The 12,183-nt window shown below is 36.1% G+C and overlaps 1 protein-coding gene across 1 annotated transcript in view; it reads right to left on the reverse strand.

Moving 5' to 3' along the window:
- ppp2r5a (protein phosphatase 2, regulatory subunit B', alpha isoform) overlaps positions 1-12,183 on the reverse strand; it is a 36,923-nt gene that overhangs the window by 17,551 nt on the left and 7,189 nt on the right. Inside the window, exons 2-4 of the mRNA XM_067417295.1 lie at positions 7,346-7,542; positions 7,123-7,224; positions 5,188-5,280 (exon numbers count right to left, since the gene is read on the reverse strand). Of these exons, the coding sequence (XP_067273396.1) occupies positions 5,188-5,280; positions 7,123-7,224; positions 7,346-7,542 (392 nt within the window). The remainder of the gene's footprint in view (positions 1-5,187; positions 5,281-7,122; positions 7,225-7,345; positions 7,543-12,183) is intronic.

Raw genomic sequence — 12,183 nt, forward strand, 5'->3', positions numbered from 1 at the left:
CTCTAGAAAACTGTTCAGTCTTTCCGCTCGCAAATTATCGCCATGTAACTAGCCTTGGTGCGAGCAAAAATGGCTTTTAAAGGGAATTGGAGATGAGACTCTGGTTTATTGCACCTTTACACCAAAAACACAACCATGACTAATTAAGAGACTAGGGTAAACCCTTTTAGACCATTCACCTGTCATGCAGACCATATTTCCCTTTGTTAAACTAGCAAAAGTGGATTCGGATACGCCCTGAGTGCACCTGCGCCGTGTCCTTTAGACCATGTGATTAGATTGTTAAAATAGGGCCCAAAGCTACAGAGCAGTGGTATGTGCAGGACCTGAAATGAACACCTGACCACGCGCCAAATGTGGGTGCATTTTGCAATTGGTGGGTAACACTGTCAATCTTTTTGCTGCATTCGCAGGTAGCAAATGAGAATTGAGTTATTCATTAGGGAGCTTGAGGGGATGCGGCTGCTGTTTCGGAACATTCATGCTATCGGAAAGAAAATGAGGCCATTCTCCTACTACTTTGGATGTGCGAGTAAGTATTAAATTGTAGGTGAGATGGGATGATATAATGCAACGCTGACGTAGGCTACAGCACAATGACAGTTGCACAGATGTGTGTGCGTGTGCATGTTGGGAACCGGTGAGAAAATGTCTGGAACCTGGTAACGTTACCAGTAATAATAATATTAATTTAGTCACTGTAAATAACAGCTGCCAGGACCAGTCTACGTGACTAAATTAACCATCAACACAGCCACGTGTGATTTTTTTACATACAAGCTGTGGTAGGTCTATATCGGTGGACTCAGATCAATGGCAGACAATATATGACTGTCTGTGACATGGGAAATCAATGAATAAAAATATATTATTTATTTATATTCTAAGAGTTATTATTACTTATATTGATTTTGTTAAAAATACCTTTTTTTAAGGCATTTTTTTCTAAAATATGCCTTTATGAGGCAAAAAACAAAAAAAACAAAAAAAAAGTCACTGTGACTGGTTTGGTTAAGTCACTGTGGCAAGTTGAATTTGGTCAAAACAGTTAATTTCAGGTTCTGGGTATGTGCCAAAGCTTGCCTCCTCTTCTGCAAAACAAAAGTTTGTACCTTTTCTTAACAAAAACATTACTTTTAGGGCATAATATCAGTAGGAGAACTGGGATGCAACAGACTATTATATAGACTGACGACGGCACGGTTTGATCTTTAATTTATTTTGATAAATACAAATTCCCTCCCAAATGTAGAGGTTGAATATTCAAGTTGTTAATCCATTTTCTACCTCAGAATGTCAAAAACTAAAAAACTAGCCGCATACTTTTATGTTGTTGCCATTTTCAAATTTTCTGCTTTCAATATTTAATAATATGAAAAGCTAATGAACACAATGCAACAATCACTAACCAATAGTTATCTTGTTATTATTTTTCAAAATTTTGAAAGGTATTTTTATTTTCAAAATACAAAAAAAGTATCCAAAGAAAGTAAAAAACAAAAAACATGGTAAACCAACACAGTCTTAAATTCCTTTCAAAGCAGTTTGTTACCATTTGAAACTCTTAAATGGACCATTTCATAGAATGGTTTTGATCTGGCAGCATCAACTGTTATGTCACATTAGACTGTCTGCACAGGAATGTGTTATGTAATGCTACCTTTAGCCCCGAGACAATGAATCCCTGCCATGAGAGATGTATTTGACAACAGCCTTTATGCAACATCACATTATAAGTAAATGAGTCCAACCTCAATCACATTCATGAGACCATTAATGATGTCTAAAACATTACTGACTCTAAATCAAGATTTAAACAGAAGTAAAAATGCTCTTCATCCACACGCAGGGCTTATTTCAATAGATCACTATGAATAAGCTGGAATAAACGACAAGCTGACCATAACTTTATCACCCGCTAGTGTAAACTAAAGTTAATTGATCATTAGGACCACAGTACATGGTAAATATATGGAAAATATAATAATTTTAGATTCCATTCAAATATATATATATATATATATATATATATATATATATATATATATATATATATATATATATATATATATATATATATATATATATATATATATATATATATATATATTTATTTTTTATTTTTTTTATTTTTTTTTTATGTCATAGTTTCCATAAAAATAACAATTTTCATAGCACATCCATTTGGATGGATGGATGGGTGGGTGGGTGGGTGGATGGATGGATGGATGGATGGATGGATGGATGGGTGGGTGGATGGATGGATGGATGGATGGATGGATGGATGGATGGATGGATGGAAGGAAGGAAGGAATGTATCTTAAGCATCAAATCAGCATATTAGAACAGCAGTGTTTCCACCGCAGGAATTAGGAACTTTGGGGTGTACTCTCTGTGTTTTTACAGCAGGGACCAGGACCTAAACAAATTTCAGTGTAAAATGTCCCACTCAGAATGTCCCTGCTTGTGAGATAGTACTTTGTTCAGGAGCGGAAGTTGGGATTTGAACATGCTGATTGATTGACACCACACAGCATTTTATTTCACCTACCATTTTTAAAAGTATGTTGGGGCACGTGCAGTCAGAATTTCAGTGCAAGATGAAGTTCAGGCTTTATTTAGCTTATATGGAGAGGACAAAACCCAACAGGAACTAGAAAGTCGTGTGCAGTTCTAAGTCAAGCTTAAATGTGTCACTTCTGCACAACAGAAGAATGACTCTTTTTGTCTGCTGTCTGTTTAACCCCTGTCATTTTGTTATCCATCCCAGCTTGGACTGCAGTGCTGCCTCTTTCCTTCCTGTGGCGTAAACAGGGCACTATTTAAAGCAGCCCAGGAAACGCTCACATCATGGAAACTAGCCTTTACTACCTTCCACAGTGAATCTACATTCCAGAGCATTCAGTGCTCTCAGGGGGAATGACTGGGTCGATATGGACAGCTGATGACCCAGTGGTTCACACAGGGACAGGGATTGACTGAGGCAGATCCAAGAGAGGACGAGGCCAGGCCTGTCTCCCAAGCATATCATTTCATATTTCAAAATATATTCTAAAAATCCCCGAACCTAAAAATCCCAGAAACATTACACATTTACTTTAGGATCACAACTGATAAAACCGATGTGACTTGTTTTAAGAGAATATGTGTTGAATGATTTTTTGTTTTTTTAATTCCATTGAAGGAAGCCAGAGAAATATCAAGTTGTTGCATTTTTGCATTCCTTCCTTGCACAATACAGTTAGTCCACGGTTCAATTCATACCTCGGTTTTTAACCATGGTTTTTGGTTCGGTTTGTTTTTTTGCTATTCTGTTCTTAGGCGACAGGAACAGAAAGAGGTTAAGGTGAAAATCTTTTTATTGTAATATTCTTTTCTTTATTTTCCTTAAAAGACTTGAAAAACCTTACTTAAACTTAAAAATTTACTTAAAAAAAACCTTGTACACATTCCTAGTGTATTGTATAATATAAAATAAATGTATATAAAGATTTAGCTCAGAGATGTACAGAAGCAGTTAAGGATGAAATTGAATGAATAAATGTAGGCTAAAATTAAAACGACAGTCTTGAATATTGATTGAACGCTACTGTATTATTACTTTATTCAAGAGCAGTGAGTGATTTTTTTCTTTGTCTATTTTAATACCTCTAATACCTCTATAATTTTAGAGGTGAACTGTCCCTTTAAGGACAAGAGTTCACATTCACTAGTCTGTGCTGCTAAGACCCGCTTTCATCTCATTCAGACTTGCGATTATACTTTTACTTTAGACATATCCGACTGTGTTTATATATGTTGTGTTTGACAGTCATCACTTGTCTGACAGCCGCGAGTGCGCTCAGTGCATGCTAAATGCGAATGAAATGTTTAACCGGCAAGGCTTTAAAACGCAGCTAAACACCCTCTAACTTTAGTGCATATGATTGGATATTTGCTCATATCAGCGTGTAGACTTACAGGCACCCTCAAACAGAGTCGAAATAAACTGAGATAAATATTTCAAATGAAGAGAAATAAACATAATTAATTAAATGCAAAACCGAATTGAACCGTGAATGCCGTACCGACGGTTCAATATTATATTGAGTATTGTGGCATCCCTAGTATGTACGATTGTGGCCAAAACTGGTATTGCAATCACTTTCCGCTGTTACTGTTAATGAACATATACATATATATATATTCTAGGGGTGTCCCCGACTAAGGATTTACACATTTGAATCAGAATTGTCGATTCTTTCTGTTTACAGATTCTTTTTTAATAAAGCGATCAAAACTGCCTGCCAACTGACAGACGAACTGACAATGACTTTCTTATTTAGGTTTAAATAAAAGGTAATGTGGTGGATAAATATTCATAATCCCTTTTCTCATAACATTTTAAAGCCTCAATCGAAATACAGAACATCACACAGATATATAAAAGGACATTTTGATAAATAAACCTAAAAAAATACCAACCTAGAGAGGAAAAGAACACTTCCAAGAGTGAGGAAAAGAGTGTTTACATTCACGTTCTTAAGCCGATTGTGCCTAAAGCGGGTCGCACACCGTACGGGAAGCTCAGCACCGCGCCTCAGGTATCTCACACCGGACGCGCACATTATACACATGCAAGCTCAATTTTGAAACAAATTCTGACAGAACAGCTGCACGATGAGTGTATCTTGTAGCACAGGGTGAAATCAGTACATTGACAATTTGAGGTAAATAAAACATAAATGTAATAATAAAACCTAGAAATAGCGCTCTGTGGTGTGGCAGGATTTGCTACCTCTTCATGACAGGCACCAAATGCCGCCATCGGTGTATGTACACTCATTGAATGTGTTTGAATTTTAAAGCTGCGGCACGGGCCCGAAGCTCAGTGCCCTTAAAAGGGTTGCACACCGGACACGAAGCTCAGCGCCCTTAAAGGGGTTGTACACCGGACGCGAATTGTAACACCTGCGAAGATTCGACCGTGTGATCGGTGGTCGAATCTGGCTCCGCATATCGATGCATCGAATCTTCGACTATTCGAGGTCACCCCCAATATATTCTTATTGTATATATTAAGTCTTAATACTTGATGCAACATTGCTTCAGGTAAATGCATTTTCCTTGTTTTGAGAAAAAAATAATTTCTTTACTGCTACTTTAAAAAAAATGTAATTCATGAATTAACATAAAAAGCACATATACCTGTAGCACAAACTTCTGGTCAATGTAACGTTTGGCAGTACTTGGCTGGAAGTCTGGATTTTCTAGGAATCGAAGGAAAAACTCATACACCAACTGAAAAAGAGACACAAAAACAAGAAAACAAACAAACAATACACAATTTAATGCTTCCAAAATGTATTAAACAGATATTAGAACATATTAGGGATGGGCGATAAAAATGTGATATAATGTTTATGCGCCAAAAGTGGAACGAAACAGTGCTACTCATTTGAACTTGTGATGCATGCTATATCTGCCAACATTTCAGTGTTTACAGTATTTTTTGTTACTATCAAATGTAATATATATATATATATATATATATATATATATATATATATATATATATATATATATATATATATATATATATATATGGGCCGGGACTTTAAACGCGTTAATTAAGATTAATTAACTATGGGACTTCAATGAATGAGTTTCGACGGACCGATTATACTGGAACACCAACTAGCGCTCACCTCACGAGTCACGACAACAACACATGAACGAAGAAGCTGACGAGACCGCTTTGCTTGGCCCCCGGGGATGGGACATTTTGTTTTAAAAAACGAAAGGATGGAAGCGTCGACAAGAGCACGGTTGTGTGCAAGCTATACAACAAGGAATTTGCGTATCACCGCAGCACATCGAGCCTCAAATATCACAAATATGCTTTTGCTACACTTAATGGCAAACATTGCACTGGTCTGCTGGACTGAAATAAATAAATAATATTTTGTTGATTAAGCTTATGTATTCAGTCATTATTCAATGGTATACTAAAAATACATGTGAAAAGTTACTTCTCATTGTTCCAGGTCAAATATCTATATACAATTAAAATGCGATTAATTACGATTAATTAATTACAAAGCCTCTAATTAATTAGATTAATTTTTTTAATCGAGTCCCGGCCCGAATATATATATATATATATATATATATATATATATATATATATATATATATATATATATATATATATATATATATATATATATATATATATATAGTATAGTAACAAATTATATTACGTTTGATAGTAACAAATATATATATTCATACAAATACCATAGAAATCATATATTAACATTCTACCACAGTAGTGAGTGTTATATGTGTGTTTAAATCTAAATGCATGATACTATGGATGACCAATGGTTAATTTTAATAAAAGTAGAGTCCCAACTCAACCAAAATGATATAAGTTACCTTATTTGGGTATTTTATAGAGGTTATAATTGTTTTTGTTAATGAACACAAATCATCCCAACTCAAGCATCTGCTACTGCTACATAACCCTAATGTCAAATGTGGATTCCTAAGAGACAAAACAGAAGCCTGCACTGCAAACTGTGATGGAGACTCGTGTCAAATTCAGGCTACACAAACCTGTTTCATGATTTGAAACATCACCAGTTAGAACATGCAGAAAGAAACTGAGAACTTATTTTTTTCTATTAAGAAAAAAAGACAAAAAATGTTAGAGATTTTAAGATTTAAAATTTTTTTTAAATTTTTTAGATTTGTGACATATTAATCTATTTAGCAATTGCAATTAATACAATTAACTGTCTGGTTGCTACAATTTTCAATCGGGGTAAAAAAGCTTCCTTTAAACTTGAAAGAAAAAGGATTTGATATGTATTGTGATAATTATCTATATCAACTGATATGAAAAAGGTTATCATGATTCATGGTATTTTTCTTTGGCCATATCGCCCAGCCCTAGAACAAACTTTTCAGAATTTACATCGAAATGATATTCTTTATAACCTTCACAAAATGCTGGTCTTATACAGCAAGTCTTAAAGTTGACGGTTTAATTTATGTACACACTATGCTCTCTATGAGGTAAAATGAAAAATGCAAAAAAAGAGCCATAAAGTGTCAGAGCACCATACAACAGCTAACCTGCATGTGTGGCCAGGAAGGTTCTAGAGTGGGTTCATCTTCTTCTGGGTCAAAGTCTGGGTTATCACTGGGTGGAAGTGTTCTGAAAACATTTGTGCTAACCTGTAAACAGAAACAATTTGGACTTTGCTTTGGCTATAAATCACCAAGAAGGAGATGATTATTTTTACTAAAAACAAATAAATTAATTTTAAAGGTTGGTGGACATCATATAAATGCTGACCATGGTGGTGATCTCAGGGTAGACAGGCTCCACCAGAACGCCTCTGTTAGTGGACACATAATCCACGAGTTCACTGAGAGTGGCCCGTTTGGTCTCTTTACTCTTTAGGTCCGTCACTGTGTCGTAGAAGTCGAACATTACGCAGCACTGCTGTAGTTTCTGCATGAACAGCTCATGCTGCTCTGTGGAAGACGCATCTGAAACAATGAAGAAATCATGTATTTATTCTCCTGTACTGTCCAGTTCAATAAATCAACATTTTATGCACAAATGAAATGAGATCAATGGAAAGCTAAACAAAAGCAAAGCAAAAGCAAACCAAAGCAAAGCACAAAAACAAAAAGCAAAGCAAAAAAAAAAAAAAAAAAAAAAAAAAAAATCAAAACACAAAAACAAAGTGCAAAGCAAAAAAAAACTAAACAAAAACCAAGCTACAAAGCAACTCAAAAACAAAAAGCAAATCAAAAGTAAAAACAAAGCAAAGCACGACAAATATTAAAAAAACAACAAACATATGATGTTATGAACAGAGAAGTTATGCTTTAACGTAAATTCACACCCCTCCGACAGATGGCAACAGACACTTTGTCAGGTTTTACTCTTTTATTAGTGTTACACCCTTGTCGGAGTCTGTCAGAGCTTGTTTTTAGAATGTCTCAGAAAAGACGTGCTGTAATCAGGTGACTGTCGGCATTGGTGTGAATTGGCCTTTACAGTACATGATACTAAATGATCAAAAATATCTAGACACTTCCTCAGTTTTTGCCCTTTAATTTCAATGAAGACAAGTCTGGTTATAATTGTTTTTACCGGAATATGGTAACATAACATTTACATATTTAATAGAAAAAATTTTTATATGACATTTAAATCAACTTGAACTGACATTCTTAATAAAACATGGTTAATGTTGCAATATATTTTTTTCTACCACATCTTTTCCTTCCCATCGCCTCTCTATGAAAGGGGTGATGAGAAATCAACTTTCCCTTGAGCTTTTGATGTATAAAAGGTCATGGTAATATAAGAATACTCTGTAAGTTTCAGAGCTGAAAATTTCCTTGTCAGTCAAAGAAAAGCTTTCAAAGACACCAGGCCCAGAAAACAATCGTGTTCGCATCTTGACGTCATCGACTGATGAGACAAACCTCTACAGAATAATAAGCACGTGTAATTCAGTAGCCCCGCCCACCGACTCATTGGATCACACTTGCCAGCAGCAAAAAATATTGCGCTATTCCTGGTTGTGGAAGAACACTTTCGCTGCATAAGCTGCCTTCAGATCCTAATATTAGAAATGCGTGGTTGAACTTTATTTTTAATGGAGTTCCAGCTTACATGGGGAAGACAGTAGTGTTCATTTAATTTTACCGCGGGATCGTTTGTAAACAAATCTCACAATGCTATTCTTCTATATTGGATCCGACAGCAGGAATGGTGCAACACACTTATGTGAGTAAAACGTGTTTTCTATATTTAATAGTATTGCATTGTTATAGATCGTTTTGCTTATGTGTACGTGTCTAACAGACCATACCTTTAGCACGCTGGACTCAGACATATATGGGGCAGGGCTCGCAAAGCCCAACGTCTCAGTGCTGTGTGTTTTCCAGATGGGGTACAAAAACGGAAGCCCTTTGGCAGGCCGATGAATCTCGTAATATTCCTTTTTTGTTCTGCTATTCCCTATCTCTTGACTGGGCGTTTATATACTTCCAAGTCTTCAGTGTATCACGCCCATCAAAACCCAGCGTTTTGGAGAGAGCCTCAAACCAGTGTAGAAAATAGCCTATTACTTATTAGTTATGATGTTTGAATGTAAAAACCACACAAACATCAATAGTTGACCTCAGACAATAGTTTAACAAAATTTTAAAAAGCCAGTACATGACACTGTTAATGTGTTGGACACAGAGCTCTGTCAACAGCCAGCCTCTTTTGCAATGACCTTTTGTGTTTTGTCCTCCTTGTGCAAGGTGTCAATGGTCATCTTTTGGACAACTGTCAAGTTGGGGGAGGGGGCGACACCTATGGGTGATTCCCATGGACCACCCCCACTTCCCTCTGGTGGTTAAACCTCCCCACCCAAGAATCATGGGCACTCATAAACAATATGAATTGAGAATTACTTTTTTTTTTTTTTTTTTTTTTAAATCTGCATAAAATGATTCAGCTCAACCCAGCACATATGTTTGTAACAGCTGTGAGAAACTTGAGGCTGGTGTGGCGTGCAGGTGACGCTCATTAGCACTCGCACTATTGGCCTCGCCCCGTTCCCATGGCCCTCATTCCCTCCCAGCTTGCCTCAACATTTTATGAACATCTTGCCATTTCCACCCAGCATTTTTTATGCAGTATCAAAACATTTGCATAAAAATAAGTGGATGGAAACAATGTCACTGCTTGCTTCTTGTAGAGAAACAACACATTAAATCAAGCTACAAGGAGAAACAGTCCCACATGCATCCCATGCGCAGCAAAGAAAAACAAATCTCCTCAATTAAAATGATTAAAGGTTACATGCATAATTTTATCATGACTTTTCATGTGGCTTCAGAACATAGTGTACGAGTCATATGCCTTTATGGTCCCCAATCCACGTTCATTCCCCATATGTTGCTCTACCCTATTGCCTGCAACCCCTGGGCCACCGAAGTTCCTAGAAGTACTTTGAAGGATCTTATCTTACATAAGACACTATAATACCAGTGACCTCAGCTGGGTTAGTAACACATGAAGCGGTCACTCATAAAACTGGCTGCATTACTGTAGCATTTATTAAGGGTTAAAGCTTACTATCATCGATTTACTCAGTCCATCAAAACAATTTTAGCACATGCTATTAATTTATAATATTTCTTCCTTGAAATGTAAGTGCCATAGGTTATACACTTATTTGTAAGCTTTGATGGTCTACTTTCACATGGACTATGGAATCTTGACTGTAATAGACGGTAAATATAGTAAATACAACCCATGTCCAAACACTGTGTACACCAATAATAAATCAACAGTGCTCTACAAATACATAATGACATTTAGTTGAACTGAACTTTGACCGTGAACAGCGTAAATAATTCATAAGCCCTGACATTTGTGGCTCTATGATCAGAATATTAGGCTTAAAATGCTTCACCAAAACTAATTTTGCATTGTAAAAATGACCAATACAGGACATAGGAGGTTCACAAAATATCACTACAAAAGTAGTGTGGTATCATAGATAGGAAATTAAAACTTTTATTCAGCAATGATGCATTAAATTAATCAAAAGTCACAGAAAGATTATAACATTGTTACAAATGCTTATTTGAAATTGTAATAATATTTCACAACATTACCCCAAACATTTGAACAGTAGTGTACCATGATACCGTCACTAAACCATGGTACTGACACACAAGTTTTTTTGTTAGTAAATTCAATGCAGATAAAACACAATGTATAAACACTAAATAACGAAAAGAGTAGGGAACCGAAAATCAAAACCTAGGTCAGGAATCGGATACTGGTTATAAAATTAAAATTTCGATTCCTCATCGATTCCTTTTTATACATTTTAATATGGCTTTAAACTAATTAAGTGCAAGTAGACCCACATGCTGTTTTCTGTGCCACACACACACACACACACACACACACACACACACACACACACACACACACACACACACACACACACACACACACACACACACACACACACACACACACACACACACACACACACACACACACACACACACACACAGAGCCGCCTTTCATACAGTATAGTGCGCAATACATTCTTTAATTTTTCCTCATTTCTCTTACTGCATTACTTCATGGTCCCAAGCAGGAAAATCTACTCTTAGACCTTTACATAGTTTATCCAAACGGGCTATAAAAGTGTTTAAAAAGAAACCTGACAGACATCATCATTGTCTTATAATTCAAAAACAATCTTTTTTACCTATAATAACTTTGCAATATTCCACAATTGTAGTTTAATGTATAAAATTGTGAATGATAATGCACCTCCACCTCTACAGATGTTTGTTACATTGTGCAATGACAGTTTAAAACAAACAAGATCCTCGGTAAGAGGTGACTGAAGTGCCTTTTAGGAAGACAGATTTTGGTCGATCATCCTTTTCTGTAAAGGCTGTAAGTCACTGGAATAGTTTACCAAATAATATTACATAGTGTACTACCTGTGTCCAGTTTAAATTTCATTTGAAAAGATTTTTAAAGGCAAGTCAGGTTTGCGATCATTAATTTTACAAGGTAAACGATTCTTAACATGTTCTGTTACTGCGTGTATTCTATTGTATTTAATCTGTATGGTATGTTTTTGATGATTTGGTGTCCTCCTGCCCAGGAACAACAGATGAAATTAAGCTGTGTAGCTAATTATGGGGTAATATTTTATTGTCCACTGTCCCTGTCAAATAAAGAATAAATAAATAAAACAAGAACAAAGTTCGTTCTAGCCAATACATTCGATACTTCACGAGAAAAGCAGATGCCGATCATCTGCGTTTCTCCACATTAACCACGCCCACTTTAAATGTCTGACCAATCACACAATAGTTCATCAGACACCAGCAAGAAAAAAGTTCTGCTCAAGCGATGCGTCGAGAACAAGCTGCTAGAACTCCCGAACCAGGGCTGCGAGAAAAAAATTACGTCATTTTGTTCTTGCAGAGTGTGTTGAAGCCTTGAGAGGCTCTTTTTGTACCCAAACATGTTGCCAATTGACCTAAAGTCGCAAATTGGTCCTCCAGCTTTTCCTTATGTACATTTAACTTTTCCGTCCTCTTTTGGAATCTGTAGCTCTCGTGAAATCCAAAATGAGC

This window comes from Pseudorasbora parva, chromosome 15 (genome assembly GCF_024679245.1).
Source record: "Pseudorasbora parva isolate DD20220531a chromosome 15, ASM2467924v1, whole genome shotgun sequence".
Taxonomy (NCBI): domain Eukaryota; kingdom Metazoa; phylum Chordata; class Actinopteri; order Cypriniformes; family Gobionidae; genus Pseudorasbora; species Pseudorasbora parva.